Below are 27,975 nucleotides of genomic sequence, written 5' to 3' on the forward strand. Positions count from 1 at the left end.
GTGGTATCTCTGCAAGTTGAAATGGCATTGAGAGCCTGGGGCTATAGCAAGGAAGAGCCTGGGGAATATGAAGCCCAGGTCTTTCAGATTGCAGCTGGGTCTGTTTGGGCCAATGTGGGCCTGAAAAGCCTGTGGAAAGCTGGAGACTGAGGGGCGTCTTCCCTGGGGGGAAAACAGGTTGGAGAAACTGGAGAAAACTAGGCTTTCTCCAGCTAAGTGTGTTGTGAATTGCATGGGGATGGAAGGAGCCCGCGGTAATAAGTGGGAAGACTGGAAGAGGGTGTAAGGTCATCTTGCTATTGGCTCACCCAGCCAACTGGTCCAGCACCCATGGGACTGGAGCTACCATCGAATTCCAGACCACCCTACCTATCAGCAGAAAAAGGAAGTTAAGAAAATATTTGAAAGCCAACAGGAGCAATCATTCAGTTTTCCACTGAGACTTTCCTTTTCTCTTTTGCCTCTCTCTCACATCTATACCATCTTTGAATCCAAATATTGTTCATGCATCAATTTGTTGAGGAATGGGATGTCTGAATAGTTTGTTACAGTTTCATTGTATATTCTTATGTTTTTATTTATATATATTTTTTTCTTACCTATTTGTCTATCTGGATTATGTTTTTCACTTCTCTCATGTAAAAGTCAACCTCTATTAATTCCTCCTTTGCTCTTATTATAAATTTTTACCTCTATCTTTTCTCCTCCTCCCTCATAAACATCACATCTTACACTACTTCAGTTTCCTCATTGTCCATCATTTGAAATGGTAAACCCATTTAGCAAACTTACTCATTATATTGTAGATAATAATTGAATACATTATTTCTGTTTATTGTGACAAAACTGCAAACAGGAGCTATTTGGTTTAAGGTTCTGTATTGTTTACATTGGGGGGTGTTAATATTGTTCTCCCCTTAAAGGAGATGTATTGGAACCCTGTAAGGACACTATAAAAGTACAAGGTAGAAACTGTACTGCCTCAGATTTATACTACTAGATGGGAAAATACACAGACAATGTTTAAAAACATGGGAACAAAGCACCTCAAACAAATCTAGATGTTCTGAAAATAGAATCCATAGACAACACAGTAGAATAAATGTCAGATAAGGAGTTTAGAAGGTACATGATTAGAGTAATCTTCAATATAAAGTTGGTATCAGAGAGAAAATACAGGAAGTGAAAGATCACTTCAATAACGAGGCAGATATAATAAAATGAATCAACCAGAAATCCTCAAAATGAAGGAAACTGAACCAAATTAAAAATTCAATGGAAAATATCACCAACAGACTACACCACTTAAAAGACAGAACCTCAGATGATGAAGAGAAAATATATACTCTTGAAAATAAAGTTGACTGTACAGAGAAGATGACAAGAAACCATGCACAGAACTTCCAAAAAATATGGGATAACATGAAAATACCAAATTTAAGATTCATTGGAATAGGTGAAGGTGTGGAGATACAAACCAGAGGAATGCACAGTCTTTGCAATGACATAATATTAGAAAATTCCCCAAAGCTAAAGAATGAAATGGAAAATCAACTACAAGAGATTAAAAGACCCCAAATTACAGCAGATTGCCATCAAGGCACATTATAATGAGAATGACTAACATACAGAATAAGGATAGAATTTTAAAGGCTGTGACGGGGGGGGGGGGGAAGCAAATTACATATGCCAGGAGGTCCTGAATAACATATCAAGCTCTGAAAGCAAATGGATGCAAACTGAGTATTTTTTATCCAGAAAAATTAAGTTTCAGATTTGAATCTTAAATAAAAAGCTTCCATGGTAAACAAAAGTTAAAAGAATTAACAACTAGAAAGCTTGTACTGCAAAATGTTCTCAACAAAATATTTCGTGAGGAGGAAAAGAAAAAAAAAAGAGATAATCAGCAAAGTGAGGAACTACACTAAAGGAAAGGTCTATCAAAGGATAAACTAAGTCAGGTTAAAAAGATAAACCAAAATTACCAGGGAAAAAACCCATATCTCAATAATAACTCTGCATGTTAATGACCTAAACTCATAAATCAAAAGACGTAGACTGGCAGATTGGATTTAAAAATAAGACCCAACAATATACTGCCTCCAAGAGACTCAGGTCATAGGCAAAGATATCCATAGACCGAAGCTGAAAAGATGGGGAAAACCATCATTCACGTGGATCTCATAAACAAGCAGGGGTTTCTACACTCATATCAAACAAAGAGACATCAAGCCAAAGTTAATCAGAAGGGACAAAGAAGACTATTTCATACTGCTTAAAGGAATTATACATTTTCAAGACATAGAAATCATAAATATTTATGCCTCAAACAATGGAACATCTATATACCTCCAACAAACCTTTCTCAATTTTATGAATCAAATAGACCACAACACAATAATACTGGGTGGCTTTAACACACCTCTCTCACTACTGGATAGATTTTCCAAACAAAAACTAAACAAAAAAACTATAGAACTAAATAATAAAATCAATAATTTAGACTTATTCATCAATGACTGAATACACTTTCTTTTGGCAGAAAATGGATTTTTATCTGTAATAGACCATATATTATGCCACAAAGCAACTCTTAGCAAATACAAAAAAAAAAAAAAAAAAGGAAACAAGAAAGAAAAAAAGAAAAAAAAAACCCCTTGCATTCTCTCAGATATTAACGAAATAAAACTAGAAATCAATGTTAAAATAAAAATAGAAGCTACTCTAACACCTAGAGACAAAATAATACACTATTCAATGACAGTGGGTAGCAGAAGAAATCAGGAAGGAAATAAAAAAATACTTAGAGGTAAATGACAACACTAATACAAAATATCAGAATCTCTGGGACACTATGGGGAAGGCAGTGCTAAGAGGAAACTTAATTGCATTGAGCTCATTTATTAAAAGAATAAAAAGTTAACAAATAAGTGACCTAACATTACATCTCAATGCGCTAGAAAAATCACAAATCAACCAAAAGCAGTGGAAGACAGGAAATAATTAAAATCAGAGCTAAAATCAATGAAATAGAAACAATTCAAAAAATTGATAAAATGAAAGTTATTTCTTTGAAAAAATAAATAAAATTGGTAAAACCTTAGCTTCAGTAACAAAGAGAAAGAGATAAAAATTACTAAAATTCACGATGAAAATTAAATGTTATGATGGACACTACTGAAATACAGAAGATAATTAGAAACTATTTAGAAAATTTATACTCAAATAAGATAGAAAATCTCAAAGATATTGACAAATTTCTAGTGACATATTACCTACCTAAACTGAATCAGGAAGACATACATAAATTAAACAGATCAGTTTCAAGCAATAAAATAGAAGACACCGTCAAAAGCCTACTAACTAAGAAAAGCCCAGGCTCAAATGGATTCTCAGCTGAGTTTTACCTGACCTTCAAAGAAGAATTAACACCCAAAGTCTTTAAATTATTCCAGGAAATAGAGAAGAGGGAACCCTTTCAAACTCATTCTATGAAGCTAGTATCACCCTCACCCTCCTACCAAAACCAGAAAAAGATGTAGCAAGGAAAGAAAACTTCAGACTGATATTCCTGATGAACATAGATGCAAAAATTCTTAATAAAATTCTGGCAAATTGCACATGAAAACATAGTAAAAGCATAGTGCATCGTAATCAAGTGGGGTTCATTTCAGGGATGCAAGGATGATTCAACTTATGGAAATAAGTGTAAGACATCACATCTACATACTTAAAGACAAAAATCATATCATCATCTCAATAGATGCAGGAAAAGTATTTGACAAAATACCACCCCTTCATGTTCAAAACACTAGAAAAACTAGAACAGGAATACCAGGAACATATCTCAACATTGTAAAAGCTATCTATGCTAAGCCCCAGGCCAACATCATTCTAAATGGAGACAGGTTGGAAGCATTCCCTCTAAAAATTGGAACAAGATAGGGATGCCCTCTTTCACCACTTCTATTTAACATACTTCTTTAAATAGTAGCCAGAGCAATTATTCAGACAAAAAAAAATTAAAGGGGTATGGATAGAAAAAGAAGAACTCAGATTTGTACTATTTGCTGATGATATGATTCTATACCTAGAAGGCCCAAAAAATTCTACCAGAAAACATCTAGAACTCATAAATGAATTAAGCAAATTAGCAGGATATGAAATCAATACCTTCAAATCAAATGGATTTGTATATATCACTGATGAATCCCCTGAAAGAGAAATTAGGAATATTACCCCATTCACAATAGCCTCAACAAGTGAGGTAATAGACCCCTGCAATGAAAACTATAAAACACTAAAGAAAGAAACTGAAGAAGACCTTACAAGATGGAAAGACCTCCCATGCTCTTGGATAGGAAGAATTAATATTGTCAAAATGGCCATACTACCAAAAGTTTTATGCAGATTTATTGTAATTTCTATTGAAATCCCAATGACATTTTTCACAGAAATAGAAAAAGCAATCATGAAATTCATTTGGAAAAATATGAGACCCAGAATAGTCAAAACAATCCTTAGCAAGAGGAGTGAAGCAGGAGGCAACACAGTACCAGATATTAAACTATACTAGAGAGCAATGGTAACAAAAAAAGGCATGGTATTGGCACCAAATAGACATGTAGACCAATGGTACAAAATACAAGACACAGAGACAACCCACATACATACAGTTATCTCATACTAGACAAAGGCACCAAAAAAATAAATTAGAGAAAAGATAGCATATTCAACCAAATGTAGCAAAATGAATTCTATCTCTTTTCCTGTACAAAACTCAACTCAAAGTGGATCAAGAACCTAGGAATTAGACCAGAGACCTTGTGCTTAATGGAAGAGAAAGTAGGCTTAAATCCTTACCGTGTTGGCTTAGGAATTGACTTCCTTTACAAGACTTCTAATGTGCAAGAGGTAAAAGTAAGAATCAATAAATGTTATGGATTCAAACTAAAAAGTTTACTAAGAACAAAGGAGGTTTTGGAAGATGGCGGCGAAGGGAGTGCATCAACTCCGTGTACCGCGTCACTGTGAGGGAAAATGACGAGTTAGAACAGCTAAAAGCTATCTTGTTAGGAATTTCCAGCAAAATTGGGGTGCTCCAAAACCTAGTGGAAGGATTTTCATCACATGAGGATCAGACTCAGGGGCTGAAACGCGACCGATCTGTCCACACGGAGGGTCACACTGCTTATTCAGCAATCGCCCTGCGGCTAGAGTCTGCGGTGCGCACTGGGAAACGACGAGCTAGCGGCGGAGAGTGCAACGCTGCCGATTCTGTGGGCTCCTGCCAGCAGTGCATTTGCTGTGCTCGGAGCTGAATTCTGGGTTTGAGACGGGGGAAGGAAACGGTTCAGTTCGGTTCTCCACACCAGTCAGACCACAGAGGAAGCCAGTGGCCACCATCTTGGAGAGCTGACGTCACCATCCGTGTTTTCGACTGAACGCAGCTCTTTCAGCTATAGAACAGGTAATTTCAGGCTGACATTTGTCTACATCTTGCAGAGAAATTGCTCAGACTTAGTGCTAAAATAACCCGAGGAAACTGCTTCTTGGAGCCTGCTCCTATTGGAACACGCACCGAGCCCGGAGCGGCCGAGTTCCGGCTCCCGGAGCTGCTCTGGCCCAGGGCTATAGAACCCACGAAAACTGCTTCTTGGAGCCTGCTCCTGTCAGAGCATGCACCAAGCCCGGAGAGGCCGAATTCTGGCTCCCGGAACTGCTCTGGCCCAGGGATAAAGAACCCGTGGAAACTGCTTCTTGGGCCGGGTCCTGCTGAATACTGTGGAGGCCAGAGGGGCGGAGCAGAGCCGCCGCCCGCGCCTGGAACAGGCCCAGCGACCCGCCAGCCTGGTATCACGTCACACCAATTGAGGAGGGGCAGAGCAGAGCCGCCTCCCAAGCCCGGAACAGGCCCAGCGACCCGCTGGCGTGGTAGCCACATCATCCCAATTGGAGTAGGGTCAGAGCAGAGCCGCCACCCGCGCCTGCAAGGTAGGCAGACCTGCGACCGACCGGCGGATCAGGCCCAGCGGCCTGCTGGTGTGGTAGACACGTACCCCAATTGGAGTAGGGGCAGAGCAGAGCCTTCGCCCGCGCTGGAGCAGGCCCAGCGGCCTGACAGCGTGGTAGTCATGTCACCCCAATTGGAGTAGGGACAGAGCAGAGCCGCCGCCCATGCACGGAACAGGTCCAGCGACCTGCTGGCATGGTAGTCACGACACCCCAATTGGGAAAAATCATATCACTCATATGGACTTCGGAAACAAGCAGGAGTGTCCATTCTCATATCAAATAAAATAGATTTCAAGCCAAAGTTAATCAAAAGGGATAAAGACATAACAATCATAAATATATATGCCCCAAACAATGGTGCAGCTATGTTCATCAAGCAAACTCTTCTCAAGTTTAAGAGTCTAATAGACCACCATACAATAATCATGGGAGACTTCAACACACCTCTCTCACCACTGGACAGATCTTTCAAACAAAAGTTGAATAAGGAAACTATAGAACTCAATAACACAATTAATAACCTAGACTTAATTGATATATATAGAATATACCACCCAACATCAAGCAGTTACACTTTTTTCTCAGCAGCACATGGATCCTTCTCAAAAATAGATCATATATTATGTCACAGGGCAACTCTTAGACAATATAAAGGAGTGGAGATAATTCCATGCATCTTATCTGATCATAATGGAAGGAAACTGAAAATCAACGATAAAAGAAGGAAGGAAAAAACATGCATCACTTGGAGAATGAACAATAGGTTACTAAATGATCAATGGGTTATAGAAGACATCAAGGAGGAAATTAAAAAATTCTTAGAGATAAATGAAAGCACAGATACAACATATCGGAATCTATGGGACACATTGAAAGCAGTTCTAAGAGGAACATTCATTGCTTGGAGTTCATGCCTTAAAAAAAGAAAAAACCATCAAATAAATGATCTCATACTTCATCTCAAAATCCTAGAAAAAGAAGAGCAAAACAACAGCAAAAGAAGTAGAAGGCAAGAAATAATTAAAATCAGAGCTGAAATTAATGAAACCGAAACAAAAGAAACAATTGAAAAGATTGACAAAACTAAAAGTTGGTTCTTTGAAAAAAGAAATAAAATCGACAGACCCTTAGCCATGCTAACGAAGAGAAGAAGAGAGAGAAATCAAATTACTAGCATACAGGATGAAAAAGGCAATATCACAACAGACACTTCAGAAATACAGAAGATAATCAGAAACTATTTTGAATCCTTATACTCCAATAAAATAGAAGATAGTGAAGGCATCGATAAATTTCTTAAGTCATATGACCTGCCCAGATTGAGGGAGGAGGATATAGACAACCTAAACAGACCAATATCAATTGAGAAAATAGAAGAAACCATCAAAAGACTACCAACTAAGAAAAGCCCAGGACCGGATGGGTATACAGCAGAGTTTTACAAAACCTTTAAAGAGGAACTAATACCAATACTTTTCAAGCTATTTCAGGAAATAGAAAAAGAGGGAGAACTTCCAAATTCATTCTACGAGGCCAACATCACCCTGATTCCGAAACCAGACAAAGACACTTCAAAGAAAGAAAACTACAGACCAATATCTCTAATGAACCTAGATGCAAAAATCCTCAATAAAATTCTGGTGAATCGGATTAAAAAACATATCAAAAAAATTGTGCACCATGATCAAGTAGGATTCATCCCTGGGATGCAAGGCTGGTTCAATATACGGAAATCAATAAGTGTTATTCACCACATCAATAGACTTAAAAATAAGAACCATATGATCATCTCGATAGCTGCAGAAAAAGCATTTGACAAAGTACAGCATCCCTTTATGTTCAAAACGTTAGAAAAACTAGGGATAACAGGAACTTACCTCAACATTGTAAAGCAATCTATGCTAAGCCTCAGGCTAGCATCATTCTGAATGGAGAAAAATTGAAGGCATTCCCTCTAAAATCTGGAACAAGACAGGGATGCCCTCTCTCATCACTTCTGTTCAACATAGTTCTCAAAACACTGGCCAGAGCAATTAGACAGACAAAAGAAATTAAAGGCATAAAAATAGGAAAAGAAGAACTTAAATTATCACTATTTGCAGATGACATGATTCTATTCCTAGCAGACCCAAAAGGGTCTACAAAGAAACTATTAGAGCTAATAAATGAATTCAACAAAGTGGCAGGATATAAAATCAACACGTATAAATCAAAGGCATTCCTGTATATCAGCGACAAATCCTCTGAAATCAAATGAGGACAACCACTCCATTCACAATATCTCCCCCAAAAATAAAATACTTAGGAATCAACCTAATAAAAGAGGTGAAAGACTTATACAATAAAAACTACAGAACCCTAAAGAGAGAAATAGAAGAAGATCTTAGAAGATGGAAAAATATACCCTGTTCATGGATAGGCAGAACTAAAATCATCAAAATGGCGATATTACCAAAAGTTCTCTATAGGTTTAATGCAATGCCAATCAAAATCCCAATGGCATTTCTTATAGAAATAGAGAAAGCAATCATGAAATTCATATGGAAAAATAAAAGACCCAGAATAGCAAAAACAATGCTAAACAGGAAGGGTGAATCAGGCAGTATATCGATACCAGACTTCAAACTATACTACAGAGCAATAGTAACAAAAACAGCATGGTACTGGTACCAAAACAGGCGGGTGGACCAATGGTACAGAATAGAGGACACAGAAAACAATCCACAAAACTACAACTATCTTATATTTGATAAAGGGGCTAAAAGCATGCAATGGAGGAAGGATAGCATCTTCAACAAATGGTGCTGGGAAAACTGGAAATCCATATGCAACAAAATGAAACTGAATCCCTTTCTCTCGCCATGCACAAAAGTTAACTCAAAATGGATCAAGGAGCTTGATATCAAATCAGAGACACGGCGTCTGATAGAAGAAAAAGTTGGCTACAATCTACATACTGTGGGGTCGGGCTCCAAATTCCTCAATAGGACACCCATAGCACAAGAGTTAATAACTAGAATCAACAAATGGGACATACTCAAACTAAAAAGTTTTTTCTCAGCAAAAGAAACAATAAGAGAGGTAAATAGGGAGCCTACATCCTGGGAACAAATCTTCACTCCTCACACTTCAGATAGAGCCCTAATTTCCAGAGTATACAAAGAACTCAAAAAATTAGACAACAAGATAACAAATAACCCAATCAACAAATGGGCCAAAGACCTGAACAGACACTTCTCAGAGGAGGACATACAATCAATCAACAAGTACATGAAAAAATGCTCACCATCCCTAGCAGTCAGAGAAATGCAAATCAAAACCACCCTATGATACCGTCTCACTCCAGTAAGATTGGCAGCCATTATAAAGTCAAACAACAACAAGTGCTGGCGAGGATGTGGGGAAAAGGGTACACTTGTTCATTGTTGGTGGGACTGCAAATTGGTGCAGCCAATCTGGAAAGCAGTATGGAGATTTCTTGGAAAGCTGGGAATGGAACCACCATTTGACCCAGCTATTCCCCTTCTCGGTCTATTCCCTAAAAACCTAAAAAGAGCATGCTACAGGGACACTGCTACATCGATGTTCATAGCAGCACAATTCACAATAGCAAGACTGTGGAACCAACCTAGATGCCCTGCAATAGACGAATTGATAAAAAAAATGTGGCATTTATACATAATGGAGTATTACTCTGCATTAAAAAATGACAAAATCATAGAATTTGGAGGGAAATGGATGGCATTAGAGCAGATTATGCTACATGAAGCCAGCCAATCCCTAAAAAACAAATGCCAAATGTCTTCTTTGATATAAGGAGAGTAACTAAGAACAGAGTAGAGATGAAGAGCATGAGAAGTAGATTAACATTAAACAGGGATGTGGGGTGGGAGGGAAAGGGAGGGAGAAGGGAAATTGCACGGAAATGGAAGGAGACCCTCAGGGTTATACAAAATTACATACAAGAGGAAGCGAGGGGAAAGGGAAAAATAATACAAGGTGGAGATATGAACTGCAGTAGAGGGGGTAGAGATAGAAGAGGGGAGGGGAGGGGAGGGGAGGGGAGGGGGGATAGGAAAGGCAGCAGAATACAACAGACACTAGTATGACAATGTATAAATCAATGGAAGTGTAACTGATGTGATTCTGCAATCTGTATACGGGGTAAAAATGGGAGTTTATAACCCACTTGAATCAAAGTGTGAAATATGATATATCAAGAACTATGTAATATTTTGAACAACCAACAATTAAAAAAAAAAAGAACAAAGGAAACAATAACATGAAGAGTGTGGGGCTGAAAACTAAGATGGTGCCTGGCTAAATGCCAGTAGGAGGACACTGAAGTTGTTTTGAAACCTCCCTGATTGGCTTACTTCAGTTCCGTGCTCCTGCAGAGCTCGTGCTCTTCATTAGAAACTATGGTATGAGTATACATGTGGATTTCTTCTGCTGATTTGACCTTTATGTTGATTGGTTCCGGCTTTTCCGTGTTTTAAAATGATTGGCTTTTACTCCTTATGTATGTTGTGTGGGTTTCCTCATTAAATGAGATCCTGCATTGACTAGTCTCCCAGTACATCTGATTGTCCTCCAGTGGGGAGGGCTGGGTGGGCGGCTGGCCGACCCTCACCTTTCTTGATCCATCCGGGTTGTGGCATGCTCTCCTAAGCCTCTCTGCAGGGACAGAGTGGATAGAAGAAGCTAAAAACCCCAACAGAAGAGAGAGCCTACAGAATGCGAGAAAAATTTTTGTACCTGCACCTCAGATAGTGCACTAATCTCCAGGATATATAAAAAACTCAAAAACTTAACACCAAGAGAAACAAGTATCTCAATTAATAAATGAACTAAGGAACTGAACAGACACTTCATAGATGAAGAAGTACAATTGATTGTTCAACATTTTCATATCTAGCAATTAGAGAAATGCAAATTAAAACTACTCTAAGATTTCATCTCACTCTAATCAGGGTGGGAAATATCAAGGTTACAAGCAACAATAAGTGTTGGTGAGCATGTGGGTAAAAAGATTCACTTACACATTTCTGGTGAGACTGCAAATTGTGTAAACACCATGGAAAGCAGTATGGAGATTCCTCAGAAGACTTGGAATGGAACCAACATTTGAGCTAGTTATCCCATTCCTTGGCATATATCCAAACGACTTAAAATCAGCATGCTACAGTGGACCAGCCACAACAATGTTTATAGCAGCTCAATTCACAATAGCTCAACTATGGAACCAATCTAGATACCCTTCAAGAGATGAATGGATAAAATGTGGTACATGTACATACTGGATATTACTCAGGTTAAAGAAGGATGAAATTATGACTTTTGCAGGAAAATGGAAGGAACTAGAGGATACCATGCTAAGTGAAATAAGCCAATCCCCCCAAAAAACAAAGGCTGAATGTTTTCTCTATCATTGGATGCTGATCCATATTGGAAGTTGTGGTAGGGAAGAATGAAGGAACTTTGGATTTGCACAGAGGAGTGACGGGAGGGGAGGAGCTCAGGGATGGGAAAAACGGTGGAATGAGAGTAACATTATTACCCTATATACATGTATGATTACACTATTGGTGTGACTCTGAAAAATGTACATCCATAGGAATGAGAAGTTGTGCTTCATTTGTGTTCAGTATGTCAAATTCATTGTACTATCATGTATAAGTAATTAGGACAAAATTTTAAAAGTTATATAGGATATCTTTCTCAAAGGAGTGTGCTATGTTCCAAAAAAAAAAAAGCATCTAACATCCTAGTTAAGTATAACAAAAATTTTAACTACTATAAATTCTTGTATGAATTCAACACATATTAGTTTTCTTTATGGTGATTCACAAACTAAGAGTTTCATTGGACACAGTTTATAACACTATTTTTCAGAAAACAAGGTGACTATAGTCAAACTTTTACCTATGTTAGCACATTGAAAGAAAAATCTTGAATGAAGAAACTTATCAAGAATCTTGCATGCTATACACAGTATTGAAATTATTTGATGCTTCTAATTTTTTATACTTTTTAAATAAAATATGATTTTTAATTATTTTTTGGTGCTTTGTATTTGTACATATTGATGGGATTTATTGTTATGTATTCGTACATGCACACAATATAACAATATAATTTGACCCATATCACACTCCAGCATTTCCCTCCTCTCTCCCTACCTCTTGCCCCTTAATCCCTTTCCTCTACTGATCTCTCTTTCATTTTTAGGAGATCCACTCCCACTGTTATTTTCCCTTTTTCTCTCTAATTTCCACATATGAGAGAAAATACACAGGACCTTAACCTTCTGAGTTTGACTTATTGATGGTCTCTAGTTCCATTTATTTTTCTGCAAATGGCATAATTTTATTTTTCTTTATGGTTGAATAAAACTCCATTGTGTTTAAAAATTACTTTTTAAATATTATGCCTATAAGATACCTATGAATATTTTATGGGTTTATTTATATCACTAGATTACCAAGTATAAAATACCTTGTGGAAAAAGTTTTATGAAAGATAAAATTATTGAATTCTTTTCTTTATACAGGGAACCACCTATGAGGATGAGCTTAATAATATTAAATATGTTATTTCAAGTATTAATAAAATTCTGGCTCATAATTCACCAGTTTTGATTGTTCAAAGATGGATACGTGGCTTTTTAATTAGAAAAAAATTAAGGTATGTTTTATTTTCTTTCCCATTTGAATATTCAAATAATTAGAAAATTTGTGATAAAAATTCTCTAATAATTCACATTTTTGTATTCTCTCTCCTTAAAATGATATTTATATACCATTTGACCTAAGTTAAAGAAAATAACAGACTTTGTAGTGATGTATTAGAATATTTATAATTATCAAGTTTTGATATTTTATTTTTTGTTTAAATAAACTATAAAGTAACTAATCAATACTTTTTAATAAGCATTGTTTGAATAATTCTGATAGTGTTTAAAGTTTATACTTAAAAGTATAAATCAAAACCACATTGAAATTCTGTAATGTAATGAGATATAATAGAAATAGAAGTCACGAACTATATAATGTAATATAATAAAAATATAAACATTAAGATATGTTTGAGGATTTTAAGTTTTGGATAAATCTAAAGATAATTTTGCTGAGATATCTGCTAATACATCAATGTGTTTTATCTTTAATTAGTTGCTCTTTCCTCTCTGGAACTGATCTTTGCAAATAAAGGAAAATCTTTCTTGCTAGAATCTTTTCACATTGTACTTGGAGAAGTAAAGTAGGATACTGTGTCATTAATATATGTGTAATTTCCAAATATCAAACTTGTGAAAAATAAATGAACATTTTCATATAGCTTATTTTTAGTTGTGTAATGATAATATTCAGAAAATAGAAATGCAATTTGTATATAAGTAGAATTAAAATAGGTACAGATTAGAACAGTGAATGTTTTCTGAGAACGAAAGATTAGGAAGTTTCACCAAAATGAGATTCAGCATTCTGTGGTAAGGTAGAATGTCTTCCTTTCTCAGCCTACATGTGTTAAATCATATTTGTTGATAGTCCTGATAAAGAGAGACAGGTATAGGGACAGGTAGCAAAGTTGACAGTAATACAGTGTCTGAAAGTTCTGAGGAATGATTCCATATACTTTTCAAATCAAGGTCAAATTATAAGGAAGAATGTGTTCAGAAAATGGGAATATGTGAAAACATTGGAATAAAGGATATGGAAAAGGATCAGGTGGTTGCTGACAGGTGCATCTTTATTTAAATATTATTTCAGTTTCATATGTTCTATTTAAATTTAGTATATACTTTAAATGAAATAAACATCTAATTCAACGAAATTGGCTTTAGTTTATTCCCCAGGATTGAGTTTTCTCTCTTATAATCAAGGCACCTTCTGATACTCAGTAATGTGAGTGAGATAAAAATCTTTCTTCATGGAAACAATCTCTGAAAACTCTGCATGTATGACTAGTTTGAATGAGTTTTGTGGGGAGAGAAATCAGTAATAATAATACATCACAGTGGTTCAAGACAGACTGGTTGGAAATTCTTTCTTTCTTTAAAGTTTTGTTCTATTAAGAGCACATTACTTAACTACTGTGAGCATAAATTTCCTCATCTGTAAAATTGTAAAGAGCAGGGGCTAATAGTACTTATTTCTTTGTTTGCTTGTGGGAATGGAGATCATGAATATAATGCATATAGCACCTAAAAAAGGTGGATATTACATTCTCATTAGCTGCTGTTTTTTTGTGTTTTTTTTTTTTAAATCATCATTGTTGTTGCTATATTTGGTGTTGTCTGCATTATTTGACTCTGAGGGATAAGTTCCATAGATTTCTTGCTCCCTTTCAATTATATTTTCCACAGCATGCATAAATTGATCTTTCAAAAATAGATGTCCGATCATTTTATTCACCTAATTAAAATCCTACAAGTGGCATCACACGGTTTTGTTATCACAAACACTTACCATACATGCTGCAGTTGTCTATGTAATTATCTATATCACCAGATATAATGTAAGCTCTGTGAGGTGCAGAGACTCCATTTCTACTTGTTTTCTTTATCTGTAGCATATAACAGTACTTGACACATGTTGAGTGCTCAAAAATGTTTGTGGAGTTGATTAATACATCAATAAATGAAAAGAGTATGGGAGCTGTAATCAGAAAAGTATTTCTTAATTCATCTACGGGAAAGTGAAATCCAGAACTGGGGACACAAAATGCTGCCCTGAGAGGCTCCTCTGAGTATAGATTCCAAGTGATTAGTCATCTTATATCTATTTCTAGCTTCAGAAATGCCTTTCCACACTCAAAACATTTTTTAATCTTGCTTGAAAATTTTTGCTTAAACTACTTGAAATATTGTATACAGACTAAACTTAACATTATGATTAATGCTACTACATTTTAGAATGGAAGTATTTTTAATATGGATGATAGGATATACTACGGGGAGTACATTTTCATTCTTAGAATAAAATACTATAATCAAATTGGCAGCCTCCTAAACATAGTTGACAATTATGTTGAGGTCATAGAGAAATTATTGATTGGGTTGATGAGCTGTGAAAGAAGTATAACATGGAAAATAGGGAAAAAAACATTTATTACAGGTACCGTTTATGTAAAGAATTGTTAATCCACTTTATATCATTTAGTCCATTTGTCTTGTATTTTCTGTTGATAAGTAAAACATTAAGGATTTAAACTTGGTGGAGAGTTTAAGATTTATTGATTGTCAGCAACTATTTCGTGTTGGTCATTTGTTGTTAGTTACAAGGAGATGAAATTGTGTAAATTAAGTCTGTAAATATTGGGTTTTATTTCTTGAATTCCAATTCTGGGCTCCTTTTACTTTTTGAAGCCCTGAAATTAACTATTTCCAGAGAGCTCTGGTCTTTTTAGTGGGGACTGATATTTGGAAACTCATCTGGGAGTTCATGTGTTAATTGCTCTTAGGGTGTCATGGTTCCTGGGCCATTTCAGCAAATGGAATCTAAATTGATTATTTTTTACATTATGATTTCATATTGATTCCTTAAATACTAATTCAACACAGAAGGTTCTTAATTGGTTTCCTTCAACATTATACTTTCTTTCTACTATGAGAATTAGGATTATCAACATTATCTGTATTTTCACATGTTAACTCCATAATACAAAATAGATTTAGAATTATTGTATATTTACTACTATCAATACATATTTAATAAAACTTGAGATTTGTTAGGTTATTCTTTTTGTCATTAGAATGGATATATATAATTTAAATTCTCTGTTGAATAGTTATTTGTTTTATTTAGCAAAATGATATTAGTTATTTAATGATTTTGTTTCATTTTAATTTAAATATATTTCATATTTTAATAATCAACTTTTCTAGAGCATTTTATTTCATTTTTATTTGTAATTATGCTTCTTCTAGTTCATTCTTTCTAAAATGGGTTTTTAAAGTATTGATTCTTTTTCTGTCCTATCACTATTTCTATTTTTTTTAATTCTAGCTTATGTTACTTTTATAAGTTTTATATGATTTTCTTGCTTTTACTTCATTTTGAAATAATAAGTCATAGTTTTTTTTTAAGATAGGCTTCACTTTCTGTCTTTCTTTCATGTCTATAGTGATGTTATTATTTTCTTTTTTCTGTCTTATAACAACTATACTTGATTACATAGAAATACTATTATATTGCTCTTGTTATGAGAAATTATTTTTTTCTGAACTTTAAAAAGCTTTTTTACTTTTGGTTCTAACACTGCTTCTTTGTTGTTTTTGAATAATATTAAAAATATCATGATTTGCTTTCTGATTTCTATGGCTCTCTTCCTTACTACCCCCCTTTTTAATGTCGACTCTCTCTCTGTCTCTTTCTCTGCTACTACGCAGCTGTTCCTGCTCAATTTGGATTCTGTCTTCAGGACCATCTCCATAGTTATGAAATTCGACCTAGGGTACAGCTTTGGCTGCTTAGTTTTGGGGGTTCATTGTCCCACTGCTCCAGACCTTTACTGGAGATTCCATTTACATACTGTTGAAATATGTAACTCCCCCCCCACACCAAGATTTGCAATTTACTATTTAGTTTCTGTCCTTAAATTAACTCTACAAGCTTTCCAAGTAGTGTCTAACTTTTTTTGTTTTATTTCTACTCTTCAGATACCTAAATGCTTCCATCAATTCCTCCTGCATAGTTGCTAACACCAGAGTGCCTTATAATATTAATGGATTTCCCCAATTGATTCATATTTCGATTTCCAAAGGATAATTTTCTGTAATGAATTATTCTATAGTCATATTATGAGATGAATGGTTAGGTAAATAGCTATTTAAGAATCAAGAAAGTTAAATAGTATAATTCAAATAATTGACTACTTCTTGTATATTAAACAAAGAAAAAATTAGAGATAGTGTATGTAGGTTAAAAAAAATCAGTGATAGTGGATGTAAATGGCAGGAAGATAGATTTCATCTCATTTTCCAAGAAAAATTGCTAATTATGTTTATCTGAATGATATAGTAGTGAATTTCTTTTAATAAGTAATATTAAATAGGAGTCCTTTGAACATTGGAATTTAATATAGAATACTTTAGCACAGTTCAGAGTTTATTAGTTATAATGCTGAAGATATTTTAGACTGTATTTCCAAGTAAATATGACTAAATATGTTTGTACATGCATCAGAATACAGGAAGAAAACAATATACGATTATATTTAGATTAGGAACAAGGAAACTTAAAATTATCACTATTATAACTTCCTGAAACCTTTGGTGAATGTGATAAAATTTCTTTCTAGAAGAAGAAACAATATGTTTGTTTGTTTTAGTTATTTATTTGATTTGGTTTTATGTAACAGATTCCCCAGCCTGTGGTTTAAGCCAGGCTAAAGTTTTCTTTTTACAACAGAAGAGTCCATACTTCAAGAAGTCTAAGCCTGTGACTGCACAAACATAGGAACCCAAGCTTCCTTTAATTTCCTACTTTATCTTTCTATGCTTTGTGTTCTATCCCAAACACACTTGTGGTCCAAAATGGCCACCCAGTTCAAATCATTTTGCATTTGGAAAACTCAGAAAGAACTTGTCACTTTACTAAAACAGCAACTATAATAAGCCTTAGTAGAAATACCATATTTCTTTTTTCCTACACTTTCTTTGCCAGAATTTAGTCATCTATGTACATTGGCAGCAAGGGTTGCTAGAAATACGGTCTTTTGTCTGGCTATTTTGTCACATGTTGAAATTTGATTTCTATTACTAAAGCTAAAAGGGAGAATGGGAATTGAACAATGTCTAGCATTTCTACCACAAAATATCTGAAAGCAAATGACAAAATAATCATATTTACTGCCCAGCAGCACTAAATGTGTATATGAAAAAAGGTGCATATTATTGATTAAATATCTGTCTTGTGAAGAGAAAAAAACAGAAATAATGCTCAGGTATAATTATAAAAAGCTTATAAGAAAAATTCTATAAGAAATTCATAAAATAAAATACAAATATGCATTGAGCATGAGAAAATGTACATAAAAATAAATAAAACTGGAATTAGTTTTTATCAAAAGGCAAGAAATTGAGAAGTAAAGAGAGAAGAAAAAAATACATATTACCAAAATAAAGAATAAATAATAAAATACATATTACCAAGAAAAAGAAGGGTTGGGCATGGTGGTGCATGCATGTAATGCCAGCGGCTTGGAAGTCTGAGACAAGAGGAACTTGAATTTGAAGGCAGCCTCAGCAACAGTGAGGCTCTAAGAAACTCTGTGAGACTCTGTCACTAAATAAAATATGAAATAGGGTTGGGCTGGAGATGTGGCTCAGTAGTTGAGTGCCCCTGAGTTCAACCCCTAGTATCCCCCCACCAAAAAGAAGAAAAGAAAAAAATGATATTATTGCAAGTTTTACATATAGTAAAGGTAATATAATGAACAACTTTATAGCCAATAATTTAATAATTTTTATGTGAATTGGACAAATTTTTTGAAGGAACACAATTTTCAAGTTAACAAAAGAAGAAAGGAAAATGCTGAATTATACTGGATATATATTAAAGAAATTGAATCTGTCTTTGAAATCAAGTCTACAAGCGGACATAAGTCCTCAATAACTTTAATAGTAAATTATTCTGTATGGATAAGGAAGATATAGCACCATCATATACTCATGCATAAATTTTCCAGAGAACAAAAGAAGTACTTTCAAAGTTGTTTATTTATTTTTTCATTTTGAAAGCTCAGCAGACTGTGGATATCAAAACCTGATAAGAACATTTCAAGAAAGAAACTTCTCATGCACATAGATGTAAAAATCTTGAATAACATTAGAAAATCAGATTCAGTGATATGTAAGAAAGAATAACACCCTATCAACAATGTTTATTCCAAAAACACAAGGTTAATTTAATATTAGAAATCACATCAATAGACTAAAAAGGAAGAAAAAAAGAACTATCACTAGTTTTCTTCCGTTTACTCATTAGGATGTTAACTCAAACTTGTGCAAGCTCTGTGAATTTTTGTGTAATTGATATTTGATCATCTTTCACATGGGCTAGGCAGAATTCCAAGGTGATCCACATGACCTTTACTTCCAGGTGTTTTTCCCATAATTATATTTTGATGAAGGAAAATGAAGTTTTGAAGCTACTTATTAATCAGTTGAGCTTCAAGTGGAATAACTGAATGGTTCTAACCTATGCATGTGAGATCTTAAAACACAGAGTTTTACTGGCATTGATAGAACAGAACATCAGAATTACACTTGAATTACAAAAGGAATTTGGCTTGCTGCTGCTTTTCTGATCATGTAGGAAGAAAGATTTGAGTGTGATCTTTACAAGCTGGGGGTGACTCACTACAAATAGCCAACAAGAAGACAGGAACCTTGGCCCTGCACAAATAACAGGATTCTGCTAACAACCTGAAAAAGGTTGGAAATGAATTTTTTCTTCAATCTCCAGATAAGAGCAAAAAGTAATATACTTGATTTTATTTCTTGCACTTTAGGAGTCTTGTTAAGGAAATTGGGGCCTAATCTGACATGATGAAGATTTGGACCTACTTTTTCCTCTATTAGGCACAGGGTCTCTAGACTTATTCTTAGGTCCTTGATCCACTTTGAGTTGAGTTTTGTCCATAGTGAGAGATAGGGGTTTATTTTCATTTTGCTGCATATGGATTCCCAGTTCTCCCAGCACCATTTGTTGAAAAGTCTATCTTTTCTCCGCTGTATGTTTTTGGCACCTTTTATTAGTATGAGATAACTGTATTTATGTGGGTTCATCTCTGTGTCTTCTATTCTATACCATTGATCTACTTGTCTATTTTGGTGCCAATGCTATGCTATTTTTGTTACTGTAGTTTTGTAGTATAGTTTAAGATTTGGTATTATAATGCATCTTGCTTCACTTTTCTTGCTAAGGATTGCTTTGGCTATTCTGGGTCTGTTATTTTTCCAAATGAATTTTATGATTACTTTTTCTGTTTCTATAAGGAATGACATTGGGATTTTAATTGGAATCACATTGAAACTGTATAGCGCTTTGGGTAGTATGGCCGTTTTGACAATATTAATTTTGCCTATCCAAGAGCATGGGAGATCTTTTCATTTCTAAGGTGTTCTTCAATTTGTTTCTTTAGTGTTCTGTAGTTTTCATTGTAGAGGTCTTTCACCTCTTTTGTTGATTCCAAAGTATTCTTTTTAAGGTTATCGTGCATGGGGTAGTTTTCTTAATTTCTCTTTCAGAGGATTCATCACTGATGTAAAGAAATGTAATACATTTATTCGTATTGATTTTATATCCTGTTACTTTGCTGAGTTCATTAATTAATTCTAGAAGTTTTCTGGTGGAATTTTTTGGATTCTCTAAGTATAGAATCATGGCATCATCAAATAATGATACTTTGAGTTCTTCTTTTCCTACCCATATCTCTTTAATTTCTTTCATCTAATTGCTCTGGCTATAATTTTAAGGACTGTGTTGAATAGAAGTGATGAAAGAGGGTATCCCTGTCTTGTTCCAGTTTTTAGAGGGAAAACAAACAACCCAATCAATAAATGGGCTAAGGATATGAACAGACACTTCTCAGAAGAACAAATATATGAAAAATGTTCAACATCTCTAGTAATTAGAGAAATGCAAATCAAAACTACTCTAAGACTTTATCTCACACCAGTCAGAATGGCAGCTATCAAGAATACATACAACAATAAATGTTTGCAAAGATGAGGTGGAAAAAGCACAGTCAAACATTACTGGTAGGACTACAAATTGATGCAACCAATCTGAAAAGCAGTATGGAGATTCCTTAGAAAACTTGGAATGGAACCATCATTTGACCCAGCTATCCCACTACTTGGTCTAAACCCAAAGGACCTAAAATCAGCATACTATAGTAAAACAGCCATGTCAATGTTCGTAGCAGCTCAGTTCACAACAGCTAAACTGTGGAATCAACCTAGATGCCCTTCAATAGATGAATGGATAAATACTGTGGTATATATACACAATAGAATGTTACACAGCATTAAGAGAGAATAAAATTATGGCATTTGCAGGTAAATGGATGGAGCTGTAGAATATCATGCTAAGTGAAGTAAGCCAATCCCAAGAAACTAAAGGCTGAATGTTCTTTCTGATAAGTGGATGCTGATCCATAACTGGGGAGGATGGGGGGGGGCATGAGAAAAATGGAGGAAATTTGATTGGGCAAAGGGGAGGGAGGGAGGGTGGGGTTTGTGGGGGCAGGAAAGATGATGGAATGAGATGGACATCATTACCCTGGGTACATGTATGACTGCACATATGGTGTGATGCTACATCATGTACAACCATAGAAACGTAAAGTGGTGCTGCAATTGTGTACAATGAATCAAAATGCGTTCTGCTGTTATATATATCTAATTAAAGTAAATAAATAAATAAAAATACTGCCAAACTATGTAAAATGATGAATAGTTTTGGTATATATAAGGACTCTCATGAACATAGTGTCTTCTAAATTGAGATCTATATGTATCTAATTATTTCACTGTTTGTACAACAAATCAATTGATAAGATTTAAGACCTTTTTAAGATTAAGATAAAATTTAGCAAATAGAATTTAAAATAATTTAAAATTAAATATTAGATATCTTCTAGTATGTTTATTAACACTTAAAGATGAAACGTTGAAATTGTTCTCTGTGAGATCAGGAAACAAACACATATGTCAATTATTAATACTCTGTCTTAACATTGTGATGGAGAAGAATATAACTAAGTGAGAAAAATAAAAACATAGCCAAAGGATTAGAAAGGAAGAAATAAAACTTTAATTACTTACCAATGTCATGATTCTGTGTGTAGGGTAGGAAAGTCTTAGTGGAAAAATAAATTCCATTAAAATGCTGTTTAAATAAACATTAAAATGACAATTAGAGAATTAGAAGTTACTTTTGATAATGATATGAAAAACACCATTTGTTGATTTAATCTTTGAGATGCAGGAAACAAGATTAGATGTGCAAATGATATATTGAGGAAATGCCTTTGATGAACCAAAGGGAAAGTACAGGAATAGGCAGGGAGAGTATTTGGTATCATATGAATCTGATATTTATGAAGGCAAAGAGAAAAAAGGATTGGACAGCAAGAGCCTCAGAGAGTGACATAATTAAAAAAAATCTTAATCAAGCCAATTGGGAATTCCTACACAAATTTGTACTTTGGAGAAATTCAGTATCAGGCATAAATGGGCCAGCATGATTACTTTTGATGTGCTCAGTCATTGGTTGGGAAAAGTATTGGTGCAAACATAGTGGTAAGTTTCAAAGTAGCAGTAGCTGGGCAGAAGTCAGTCAGCTATGCACCCCATAGTGGGTTCTAAAAGAATATGTAAGCATCACACTTTTGGACACCATATACCATAAGTTAGGACACATGTTAGGAAAGATATGAATTTCTTTTTTAAAAAAAACTATCAAGCTTTCCTGATATAGCAAAACCACAATGAATATAGGATATATTACTTTTGTAGTAGTACATGAATTAATATAGTAAAATGAATTAATTAAATGACAGTAATGTAGTAAATTATATCAATTTTTCCCAATTGATCTTTAATCAAAACGTATTCCTTATCAAAACTGTAGGAATTTTTCTTCATTTGAAAAATAATATTATGTTGGAAATTCAGGTTGTTCTGTACTCATTCTCAAATTCCCACTAAAGAGATAGCAACACCCCCTGCACAAAAAACAAGCAAAAAATCCCCCAAAATCCAACAACAACAACATAGAAAGATGGAGGACAAGAAAAGGACAAAGATAAAGAGATAAAAAAAAATTTAGAAATAGAAAGCAGATGGATGTTTGTAGGTACTTTGCAGATCTTGGAAACTATAACCTAGGTGTTAAAAGGTTTAGATATGAAATGTCCCCCAAAAGCTGATGTGTGAGACAATGCAAGAATTTTCAGAGGTGTAACCTAATAAGTGGATTAATCAACTGATATATTAATTAACTGGGCCCTAACTCTGGGCAATTAGGGTGTAGCTGGAGGAAGTAGGTATTTGAGGGTGTGCTTTTCGGGGTTTATATTTTGTCCCTGGTAAGTGGAGTGCTCTTTTTGTCTCTCTACTTTCTGATAGCCATGTCCTGAGTTGCTTTCCTCTGCCATGCCCTTTTACCATTATGTTTTGTCTTATCTTGGATCCAGAGTTATTGAGTTAGCTGCCTCTGGACTAAAACTCTGAAAATATGGGCCAAAATAAACATTTCTCTTCTAAGTTGTCCTCTTTCGGTCTTTTAGTCACAGCAAAACAAAGCCAACTAAAATAGTTGATCTATAATCAAAATGTATTCCTTATCAAAACTGTAGGAATTTTTGGAAATTCAGGTTGGTCTGTACTCATTCTCAAATTACCACTAAAGAGATAGTAACCCCCCCACCCACCCCCCAATCTACCCCCCCCCCCCCGCAAAAAACAAGCAAAAAAAAAATAAGAGTGGTCATAGCTGATAGCTGTAACTAATCTGACCATATGGTTCAGAAGGTTTCTGAAATTAAGGGGAAAGATTTTGAAAAAAAAAAATTAGATACGCAAGCTGAAAACATTTTAGATCATTGTAAGCAGAGCTTAATGAGAGATTGGTGAGAGCTCAGGAGACCAGAATGCTGATCGGACAGTAGATAGTAAAAACTGTGCTTATGAGGTTTTTACTCATAAAAAGAGGACTCTATTGGAAATTGGACTAAAGGCCATTTGCATTATGTTCTGCAAAGAAGTTGTCTAAATATTTCCATGTCCTTAGACTTTCTGTGAAACTGAATTTAAAGGTAATGGATTAATTAATCTGGCAGAAGAAATTTAAATGCAGTATAGCCTTCAAAGAGTGACATAGGTGGTGGATTTTAGCCAAGTTTATTATGCTAATGAAAAACAAAACAAAGCAGAAAGATTTGTAAAACTTGCAGGTTGGCCAGAAAACTGCTAATAAAATCATGGCTAAAGAATGTGAGGTTGTTAAATACATTACAGCCTCTAGATAAATGCTAAATAATTTACCCAGAGACAATAAGAAAGAGGCTTGAAGGAATCTCCAGAATTGGGCAAGCTCACACCTATCTCAGACTCAAAGATATAAAAGCAGAAATTCCTTTGAGAAAAGGGGGTGTGGGGGCCACACACACCTGGCTTACACAGCAGGGGATAGGAAGTTGTTTTACAAAATTTAGCCACACAGGCATTCAAAATTGCTGCAGCCATTGTCCCTGGAAACCTGGCTAGTGATTAAGGTGCTGGCAGACAGCAATTTCAAGTTGCTGATTCTGCAGATATACAATGTGCTTAAATTAGGTGGTCATGGAGATTTCCATAAAGATTTCAAAGGGAGACCTGGAAGACCAGGCAAAATGCAGTGGGGTTGGTGTACCTGTAAACTGCCCCTGATATGGTGATCCACGGTGATAGGAGAAAGAAGCCAAAGCTGCATTGGAGACCCTGGAGATTAAGAAATGCCAAAAGTGTCAATGCCTCCCTAGCAAAGTTGCAGGAATCTAGCAGAGACAATCCAAGGAAGCTGCCAAGTGGACTGCAACCAGTAAGGCCATAGGGGCAGAGCTATATAAGCACTCTGGAGAGAACATCACATTGCCATGTGCCCCAAATGCTAGACAAGAAGATACAGAACTTGTTTGCCCAGCTATATTTTGGTCTTTCTTTGGTCTCATGCCTTCCTTCTCTTTCCCTTTATCTTTCTTTTGGAATGGAAATCTTTACTATATACCTTTATAAATTGGTCATATATAACTATCTTTTGATTTTTAGAGGGGCTAGTGCTGATAGTTTGCCTTGAGTCTTAGAGGAAACTTTGAATTTGTTGTGTAGCAGTGCTAAAACTGTTAAGACTATGGGGATTTGTAGAAATGAACTAAATATATTTTACATTGTGAGCTGGGCATGAGGTTTGGAGGACCAAGGGTAAAATGTTTTAGATATGAGGTATTTCCCAAAATCTTGATACTGATTTTAGAAATCAGGAATGGATTCTTGTTCCCCAGTGTTGATGATTAAACACCCAAGAAATGCCCAGGTAAGTATAGAAAGCAAGTTTTATTTACGAAAGTGACAAAGTCAGACTTTTCTGAAGTGAAGGAGCCTTTGGAACCCACTGGAGTGGATACATCTTGCTCTTTTATAGACCCTAGAACTCCCCACTTTAATTATTGTCTTCTCTTTCTTCCCTGTATCTGTGACCAAGGGCAGGGACACAGAGGTTGATTGTTAGCAACCCAGCATGCCCAGGAGCATTATGGTGGAGGTTAACAATCCACTGTACTCTCTTTGATAAACAGTTGTCATTGATTACCTACACAGCCTGCCTGAACTTTGCCCCTGCCTCAGTTTGCTGAGGAATGTGACATAACCTGTTCACTTAGGCCAGGCAGGGCTGCAGGTGGATTGCTTTTTGGCAAAGAAAGCATATTGGGGACAGCAAAGTGGGTCCATTTTTATAGAATTATTCTCTTAACCTTATGTTTCCACCATTCTTATCTACCTGTCCCTTTATACACTCATGTGTGAAGAAATGCAAGAAAGTTTAGAAGTGAAATAATTGGGTTATGACATCCTTAACCTAATTATTGTATTAATTCACTTGAATGGATTAAGGAGGTGGTAACTACAGATAGGTAGTGTGTGACTGGAGGAGGTAGGTCTTTGTGATATAACTTTGTGATATATATTTTGTCCCTGGTGAGCAGAACTCGCTCTGCTTTCTGGTTGCCATATCCTAAGCTGGTTTCTTCCTTCTTTCTCTTCTGTCATGATGTTCTGCCTCACCTTGGGCCAAGACCAATGGAGCTAGCAGTCTATGCACTGACACCTCTGAAACTGTAAACTTTTTCTCCCAAACTTGTTTTTGTTAGGTTTTTTGGTCACAGTAACCCAAAAGATGATTAAGCCACAAGCAATTTTTTTAAATCAATAATGCATGCATTTTTAAAAGATTTTTACCTCATTTTCTAGATAATATGTTAGGTACTTGAAAATTCTTCTGAAGTGATTAGCATTTTTGACAAAATCATTAATCTTTATTATCATTGTCATATTAGCATCACATGTTATTATTAAATCTCAAATTATCTGGATTTGTGTAGTACTTTCAAATGTTTTTATCATCATTGACTATAATCTTTGATGACTGATCAAAGAAATTAATATCTCAATATATTAAAAATTTTTTTCAAATGAATTTTTTAGAATTTTCTTGTTATCTTACAGTGAGAAGCATGGATAACTAGAGTTTGAATGTATAAAATAAAATTTCCTTATTTTTAATTTTTTTATAAGTAACTTTTGTAAAGAACTATTCACCTTCTTTTTCATTTATTAGAAAATAAAATTCTCAAAATTTTGGTATAATCAAGTATCCTTAACTATTGTGAATTTTTTGGTGTTATCCAAAGTTGGCAGTGGATTTAAATCAGAAGATTTATATCAAGTTCTGGCTTTGCATAGGATGCCAGACATTTTATTTTATCCTTCTCATTTAATCTTATAAGTAATCTTACAAATAACTTTTCTGAGGTTAAAAAGCTCATAATTTATAGAACAGAACATAGGGTTACATCTTATGGATTCTAACCAATTAAAACATTCTTCTCATTCTGCTAACATTTATGTTGTCCTGGGAAAATATTGTGCCCTTATGAATTAGTTTTGGTGAAATTATGAAATTATGCAAAAGTGTCCTCCCTCTCTCATAGTCATAATATAATGCAGGATATTCAATTTCTAATTTTCATTGTTACATTCTAGACACAATTATTGAATGCCTACTATAAGGTAGGCACTTTCTAGGTCCTGAACATATAACAATAAATAGAATATTCAAAGCCATTGCCTTCATGAAATTTACATTTAATGGAAGCATTATTTTCACATAATGGTATATAATTGAATACATATAACAGTACACTAACTTTATATATTACTTTATATTATATAAATAACTTACAAGTACTTGATTACTACTAAATTATTCTTACTAAAATTTCTTATGTTTAAACTTATAAATACAGTTATATTTATTATCTCACTCAGTTCTTAGAACAACTCTCTATAAGATAAATAATTACTTCATGTAAAATAGAGAAAAATTGAGGACTCATAAAAAATACATTCTAAAAGTAAGAGAAATAGGGAATTTTGGTAATAGCTTAGTAGTAGAGCAACTCTTTAGTATGTTTAAGGCTCTGGGTTCAATTCCTTATCCTCTGCACCAAAAGGAAAAAAAAAGGAAAAGTACTACACTTAGCTACTTAATATCAATATAATTAAGGAAAATCTAAGTAACTTATTATGTTTTAATAGTGGAATATCTCCAAATTCTTTTCAAATTCATAGTAGGTCTAGAAAAGAGCATCAAACTCAGAGGACTTGTGTTTCTGGTAGTTTTCTAATAGTGTGATGATGAATAGTTTATGAGTTGTTACTTTCATAAAATTATTAAAACATGTATTTTTCTTATCCATCCTACATAAGTTTGGAAAATTAGTACTGCTATGGTTTGAATATATTTTCCATGCGCTGGGAATTTAATCCCTAGTGCACAGTGTTGGTAAGTGGCACAGAGTGGGATATATTTATGTCACAAGGACTCTGCTCTCATGCATGAATTAAACTCTATTTAGAAAAAGGGCTTGAGGCTGCAAGTTGAATCTCTAGTATCATTTTTGGTCATTTGACAACGTCTACCAACCTATGATGCAGTAAGAAGGCCCTCATCAAATGCATCCCTCCAATCTTAGACTTCCCAGACTTCAGAACTAAATATTTGTTTTTCATAAAGTATCCAATTCGTGTTATTCTGTTATAGCAGCATAAAGTAAGAAAATAATAAAATAGAACAATTATAACAATAAAGTGTAATAAAATTTCCCAACATCACTACTTTTGTACTTTAG

General features: G+C 34.7%; 1 protein-coding gene across 1 annotated transcript in view; it reads left to right on the forward strand.

Moving 5' to 3' along the window:
* Window positions 1-27,975, forward strand: part of Lrriq3 (leucine rich repeats and IQ motif containing 3) — a 162,601-nt gene that overhangs the window by 32,909 nt on the left and 101,717 nt on the right. The window contains exon 4 of the mRNA XM_076862816.2: window positions 12,569-12,702. Within this exon, the coding sequence (XP_076718931.2) occupies window positions 12,569-12,702 (134 nt within the window). The remainder of the gene's footprint in view (window positions 1-12,568; window positions 12,703-27,975) is intronic.

Source organism: Callospermophilus lateralis, chromosome 7 (assembly GCF_048772815.1).
Source record: "Callospermophilus lateralis isolate mCalLat2 chromosome 7, mCalLat2.hap1, whole genome shotgun sequence".
Lineage (NCBI taxonomy): Eukaryota > Metazoa > Chordata > Mammalia > Rodentia > Sciuridae > Callospermophilus > Callospermophilus lateralis.